Source organism: Montipora foliosa, chromosome 5 (genome assembly GCF_036669935.1).
Source record: "Montipora foliosa isolate CH-2021 chromosome 5, ASM3666993v2, whole genome shotgun sequence".
Classification (NCBI taxonomy): Eukaryota; Metazoa; Cnidaria; class Anthozoa; order Scleractinia; family Acroporidae; genus Montipora; species Montipora foliosa.
Genome location: NC_090873.1, coordinates 34,779,755 through 34,787,091, shown reverse-complemented (window position 1 = coordinate 34,787,091; position 7,337 = coordinate 34,779,755). Strand labels below are relative to the sequence as shown.

The 7,337-nt window shown below is 40.4% G+C and overlaps 1 protein-coding gene across 1 annotated transcript in view; it reads left to right on the top strand.

The window, feature by feature from the left end:
- Positions 1-6,591, top strand: part of LOC138004044 (long-chain-fatty-acid--CoA ligase 1-like) — a 43,191-nt gene extending 36,600 nt beyond the window's left edge. The window contains exons 20-24 of the mRNA XM_068850439.1: positions 921-974; positions 1,172-1,261; positions 1,398-1,499; positions 3,926-3,997; positions 4,899-6,591. Coding sequence (XP_068706540.1) covers positions 921-974; positions 1,172-1,261; positions 1,398-1,499; positions 3,926-3,997; positions 4,899-5,039 — 459 coding nt within the window. The 3' untranslated portion in view covers positions 5,040-6,591. The remainder of the gene's footprint in view (positions 1-920; positions 975-1,171; positions 1,262-1,397; positions 1,500-3,925; positions 3,998-4,898) is intronic.
- Positions 6,592-7,337: the final 746 nt, after the last annotated feature.

Genomic DNA, 7,337 nt, shown 5'->3' with positions numbered 1-7,337 from the left:
TATAAGGACTTTTTTGGATTAATATTCAGGCTGAGATGAAGGAAATTTTTAAGAACATATTCAGGCTGAGAGTCAGTTGAAAATGGTTTATTTTGCTCATTATTTTTTGCTTTTGTGAGTTGTTCAAATAAGGGTGAAATAAACCCTATAGAAATTTATTTATTGACGCGAAATGTTGTCCCAAAAATAGCTCGTTTGTTCTTGTGATGGTGTACAAAGCCAGTGGTATAAAAGTTAATGTAGGAACAAGACATAAAACCTTTGGTTTAGGTTTTTCAGTTTCAGCATTTGGACTCCTTCAATTTGACTACTGTCGGCTTTGTTATGTGGTCTCATCGAGAAGCTGAAGGAAAGGCCAGACCACAACACCGGGAACTCCGTGTCCTGCAGTTTTCGGATAGTGCATGGGATCTTTAACGTCCCACACAGTTTGTGAACATTGAAGGGTTGTGAAACGAAATAGGACCCAGCTCTTTACAACCTCTAATTTCATTGGATCCCTTTAGGACGCAGCTCTGTTGTTTTTAGAGTTAGAGTTCATTGTTTTTTTCGTATCGTACTTTGTGTCTATTGTTTTCTGAACCAAGCCCGAGAGCCGCTGTAATAGCTGCGTACTGACCTTTAAAGACGGGGCCTACGGTTTATAGTCCTTATCCGAGAAGACATGTAGTTACAAAGGCAGCACACTTTCCTCAATTATTTTAAGACCCTGAGTGTTGGTCCGGCCAGAGTCGAACTGACAACCTCCTGTATGGCAGCCCGATGCTCAACCAACTGAGCCACCGGTGCGCGGTTGAACTTTGAAAAGTACTGAACTTTAAAAAAAAGACGACATCATTTTGTTAATTGAGTGAGGAGACAGCTCTATATTTTATGTATGGGTCCATTGAAATGCCAAGATTTTTTTGTTTTGTTTTCAGAATGGCACACTGAAGTTAATCGACCGCAAAAAGAATCTCTTCAAACTGTCACAGGTAAAGACTTAGCCAAGGCCAACAAGGTACCATTAGTTATATCAACATTCCACCAACGCTGATGCGATAGGTATAGATTGGTAGTTATGTTATTATGCAAAAGCTGTTTGTGTCAAAACAACAACTGAGACAACAACAATTATTTTTGCATAATGGTGACCCTTGATATCCTTTTCAAGTTTTCTTGATTTTGACAGGGTGAATACATCGCGCCGGAGAAGGTGGAATCCGTTTACACGCAGTGCAGCATGGTTCAACAAATTTTTGTATACGGAGACGGTAAAAAGGTGGGTTCGTTGTTGCTTTATCAGAATTTTCTACCGTGAAAATAACCTCTTGTGAAACTGCTTAGGTCAAGTCCAGTATGGCATTGACAATTTCGCATCTTTTTCTGATTTTTTGGTACGTGTGTTTGTCTCTTAGTCCACCCTCGTGGCAATTGTAGTTCCAGAGCCATATGTCGTGAAAAAATGGGCGAACAAGAATGGTGTAGAGGGAGACATGAATTCCTTATGCAACAACGAGGTATTCGTTTTAGTGATAAATACAATACAATACATACTTAATTGACCGCTCCCCATAGGGGCTTTTCAGGGCCAATGAAACAATCAACGAAACAACAGAACACAACAACAACAACTGTTAAGAATCGCAACTGGCCGGAGGCAAACCTGTTGGCTATTTACAAGTGCATCTGGGAAGTTGAACCAGGAACAAATTCAGCGAGTGGTCAGAGCGGGTCTTGAACCCGGGATCTCCGGATCTCAAGGCAAACGCTCTAACCACTGGGCCACACTGCCATGATTTGATGGGAAACTTTGCGTTATAGTACTTTATTTCGACGGGGAGCTATCGGCTGCAAGCATGGTGTTTCGTTGTGTGCTCTTTTCATTTCGTTATTAGGGAGCTTAATTAAAGCACCAGCTGTTTTTTGAGCCACGGAAGTTAGCGGTTTTCTTACTTAAAGTGTTACTACGATCAAAAAATCACTTTTTTTTTTCTTCAGATTTTGAGGTGAGTTTGCTAAACACCTGACTGGCAAAACTTGGAGCTTAAGTTTTTATCCAAAGGCTGTTTACTTAGATTGAATCTCTTGGATCTAGGGAAGACTGACGTCATTTACGCACTTGCTTAATAGGCCTTATTCACGATAGCCGCCATGTTGGTTTTCAAATTGTCATGCAAATTAGCCATGTGAAATGATGCTGGGGGGCAAACATTGGAAAAAAGGAAAATGGCGGAAAATCGGCTCCTCGAAATATTGAAATAACATTACTAAAAGTACATTTTAGAATTTAGAATTTAGTACCTTTTATAACTTTTGATTGCCTGTGACATTTTGACTTTCTACTTCGTTATGTGCTCATTTTTCACTAAAAAAAAACATCGAATTACGTTGTGTAATCATTCAATTTTAGCGCGTAGGTGATAAACGTTCAATGAACGTGAAACAAATCGTCTGTGTGGCTAAGATGTTCGTTATAACCTCTCGAGCTTGTGTTGTTTGCCCCCTTAAAAGTGTGTAGCTAATTTGCATGATAATAGCAAATCCAACATGGTGGCCATCGTGAATAACGTCTATTCAGCGTGTAAATGCAGCTTATTATACTGTATATGCAAAACACGAGTTAACTCCTGTCCTGCATATTAATTCAGCCGCATAGACCTTATTCGAAATTTATGATTCTTTTGTCCAAGTGCAAATTAGCCTACCAAGCCTCGATACCATACAGTGAATTTTTCCTCGAAAATGAGACTTGGTAGGCTAATTTGCACTTGGACAAAAGAATTATAAATGTGACCGCCATTTATGAATAAGGTCTATACACACGCATCTCATTCTTAAACCAGTGAGTCTTTGACGTCATTTTCTCCTCGATCCCACCTCTCTCAAGGTTTAAAAGTTAGTAATAGCAGACCATTAAATATAAAAATTCCAGTTAATTTTTGCAATCAAGGCTTAAAACTTAGGTCACTTAGTGCTTAGTTAACTTAGTTTTGAAATCCAAAGAAAAACAAGAATTGAATTTTTGTTTTTAGTAGCTCTTTAACTTTACTTAACACTACCATATTTGCATTTCTACGTATCTTTTCATTATTATAGACGATTAGTTTAAGGAATTCTGGGAGAGAAAACTCCGGTTACAGTCCGTAGTGCAAGAACGTGTCGTCCTTTTAAGGTCCTTATTGATGAGAAATTGACGGCTGTTGGCTAACTTAGATCTTATCGGTAGTTGGTCACCCTGCGAGCAGAGCCTCCTTTTGTCTTTTCTTTACTGAGGAGGAGAAAAGGAGGCTCTGCCTGAATCGCGTCAACTCTTTGAAGCCGCCGCAGCCCGAACTTCTGGACTGGTCAATCTTGTTTTCTCTTGTTAAACTGGTTTTTCCAGTGCGAGCGTCCGTTTAGTGATAAAACCGATGGTTATTATTGAGCCCGCTGTACCGTGAAAAACCAAGATGGCGGGGAGATCTGGCATATTAGGCGTGGATTCGAGACTGTATCCTGGCAACATTCAGCACATACTGAGATCTTACTCGATTCATGCTTAGCCTTTCTCGAGAACGCCAAATCGAACAAGCAAGAGAAAGGTTCTGCTCGCAGGGTGGTAGTTGGTCGGCTCATTAGCACGACTCGACGCTTGTTTATGTGGATTGTTTGGTTTTATCAAACGTGTTTGTAAAGGTTGAATTACCACCGTAAACGATTTGCAAAGCTTTCCAAGTCGTTTGCGGTGTTAATTCAACCTTTATCAACACGCTTGATAAAACCAAATTTTCCTCTTTCACAATCCCACCGACTCAGTACCACAGTTTCTTTAGAAACTAGAAATTTGTTTACTTGTTTAGGTGGGGTGAGAAACTGGCCGCCGGAGGCGTAAGATGCTTTTTGGAAGACAAAGTGTCTCACCGCATAATATAAACTGTGAACTGATTACATTTTTGATTTTCAGGAATTGAAAAAGGCAATTCTTGATCAGATGACTGCAGAAGCCAAAAAGGAAAAACTGCGATCATTTGAACAAGTATGGGCTGTTCATTATTTCTTTATTCATTAGGTACTTCATCGTACTTGTGGTTTTTTTAAGATGCGCGGAACTTGAAAACAAGAAGTAAAGTTTGTTTTTTTTGGCGTTTCATTTAAACTGGTTTCAACAATTTGGAGGGAATGCCTCAGTTGACGGATTATCTCTCCAGAACTATTTCACTTTAGGGCAAGGTTACTGTACCAAATGAAACACCAACAATCGCATAAGAAGACGCACTCATTAATGTTACGTAATAGGGTACCACGGCAGCAAAAGAGCCATCTAAAAACGCCCTATATTTTGTCTTTAAACGTTTATATCCCAAAGTCAAAACCGATGACACCCACTATTTATCGCTGAGAAGTGATTAGCAAGCTAAAACCCTCTGCAAAGTTAGAGAAAATTATTTCGTAGACATCTTCACAACTGGAAAGTGTTAAGATGGATCTGAATCCGCTACAGAAATTAGGCTGCTAACCACTTTCAGTGATAGATAATGGGGATACTTTTTTTGAGATATAGACAGTATTCATAAATGGCGGCTAAGTAATTATTCTTTTGTCTTTATGCTAATCATCCTAACTAGCCTCGTAAAGACGAGCAAAATTCAAAAGAATTTTTGTTTCAAAGTGAGGCTAGTTAGGATGATTAGCACAAAGACAAAAGAATAATTTTTTGACCACCATTTATGAATACGGTCTATAGGCCTTTAAAGACAAAATATGTGGCTTCTTTGTTTTCATGGTAACCAATTACGTCACAACAGTTGGGTAGATACAGTCCTTCCAAATAGTACAGTTGTTGGAATGTGGTAGACTGGTTTGAGACTCCTTGAATTTCCACGGGGACACAGTTTAAATCGTTCTTTAATTCCTTCGTCTTATGTTCATTTCCACAGGTCAGAGCCATTTCACTTTCTCCAGAAATGTGGACAGTGGGCAACAAACTTCTGACACCCACATTGAAGCCCAAGCGACAGGCCTTGAAGACCCTCTTTTCCAAAACATTTGAAGAACTCTACAGCACATTACCAGAATAAGGATTTTCACAAATCTGGCTTTATTTTTGCAGTTGTGAATGTTCACTGTTACAAGCGAGGCTAGAGTTGTTGAGTCATTTCTATACAAACCTCATACAAATAACCACCTTTTAACCTTGTCATTAAGCAAAACTTGATTTCAATTGCCTGATGATTTTTAGGACAAACCGGCCGAATGTACATCGAAGTACACATTTGTTGGTTTATATCATTGAAAATACAGTAATGGTTGTTTATCGAACATTTCCACCACCTTTCAACTGTGTTGAAACATGCTGAATCGAAGTTGAATAGATGTTGAATGCGTTTAAATGCGTTTAAACTTTGCTTCAACATCCATTCAACATTCTTTTGTTATCGCGAATGTTGAATGAAGTTAAGCTGGATCGCCACCCTCTTTCAACATTGTTAGATTTGCGCGTGCGCACTAATCGGTCTCCTAACGACTTATCCACATCCGTATCCATAGAAACAACCGCTGGCTGAATACCAGGTCTCCGGTGAAGCTTTGTCGAATCAAATGTCGCTGATTGTTGAAACCGTTTGCTATCCCAGCGGTCAACATTGTTTGTGCGGGAAATTATCTCCCGGTGCTGGTTCCCGATCAAAGGACTGTATCTTTCTCATCAAGAGAAAATGAGGGGACAGAGAGGGAGGCTCAAGGCGTTGGCCGGGATATGTTATGTCCACGAAAGTTATTTTTAGACGAGCGGAAGTCTTTGTTCTAGTGGAAGTCTGTCTTCCGAGGCGTCCGCATGCAGTCTTGCTTCGCTCTCAGGTTCTTAGTGAAAAGAGAAAATGATGGCGCACGTGGAAGGCTGATGAATATATATTTTCTTTCAAACATCGGACCGAGGTTGGCCTGCATTCGGACGTCTCGGAAGACATATCCCAAGGGCTGGACCGGGAGCCTCCTTCTCTGTCCCCTCATTTTCTCTTGTTCTGATTAATTACGTTTTATTTCACTCGATTTCAACTTCAAAACCTACTACACTCGTTCGTAGTCCAACTAATTATTCAATCTAAACCAAAGCATTTACATCAATAGCTTTTATGCGGTATCGAAGTACAATATTACTGCGGTTAGCAAAGGGTTTGCGGTTACCCTTATCTCATCAATTATCATAACACAACCACTAACGTATAATTATTCTTTGCCGCCTTTACATGTGTTCGTTATCAATCTCATGCATTGTTCATTCAGTAAATAAATGTAACGCTTTTGCCTGCGTTGCACTACAATTTGACTATTATCAGACATTGTTCAACATGATCGTTTAACAGCGTTCGACAAAATCGAACGATTGTTTAAGCCGTTCTCTCTCGACAACTCAACGGATAATGAGACTTTTTGCCATCCATTCTTCTCGTCGTGTAACAGTAGCGGGGGTCACAGTAGCGTATGGCGAGGGTACTTAAGTGAAGTGTGTAGGGATTTGTTCGTCTTGACAGGATAAACACTCCGGTGATAATAATGGTCATTTATTTGGAAATAGTGTATTTTTTTTTAGTCATGTGCTCAGTAGTTTTTTTAATAAAAAGCTGCAGTCAACTTTGTGTTGGTGGTGCGGTGGTGAGAGCACTCGCCTCCCACCAATGTGGCGCGGGTTCGATTCCCAGTCTCGGCGTCATATGTGGGTGGAGTTTGTTGGTTATCTATTCTGCTCCGACTGAGAGGTTTTTCTCCGGGTACTCCGGTTTAACACTATCCACCGGATAAATCACTATCTATTGGATAGTGCAATTGTTTTTGCTATGACTTATTCACTGGATAGTGATTTTATCCAGCGGATAATGCTATTTCTGACAGTTACAGCCTTCGAAATTGGCAGAAATAGATATTTTGGCGGCATGGACCGCAGGACTGGGTCCGGTGTCTGGTGGGGATTATGGGTAATTTGTCGTACAAATAGTGAGCCGTTAGGGATTTGAATCAGTGTAGGTTCAGCTTTCTTCGCCTACTTTTTTGTTAACTTTTACCCTTAGCCTCCATGGGGTAGTGGCACTTAAATAGGGTTTATAGAATACGTCCCCTCATTCCCAAAGGGTTTTGGGTCTTGGTAAACGGCAGGTGCCCAGTGTATTTTCAGGTCAGTACCATCAAGTATGCTAACGTATTGTTATGCTGGAGCGGAGTTTGTATGCATATCCTAAGCAAAATAAACCGGCTTTTGGCGCTTGGCACAAACAGATATTTTGCCGGCACGGACCAGAGGTCTGGGTCCGGTGTCTGGTGGGGATTATGGGTAATTTGTCGTACAAATAGTGAGCCCAAGTATCTACGCAGTTGTGATGTGA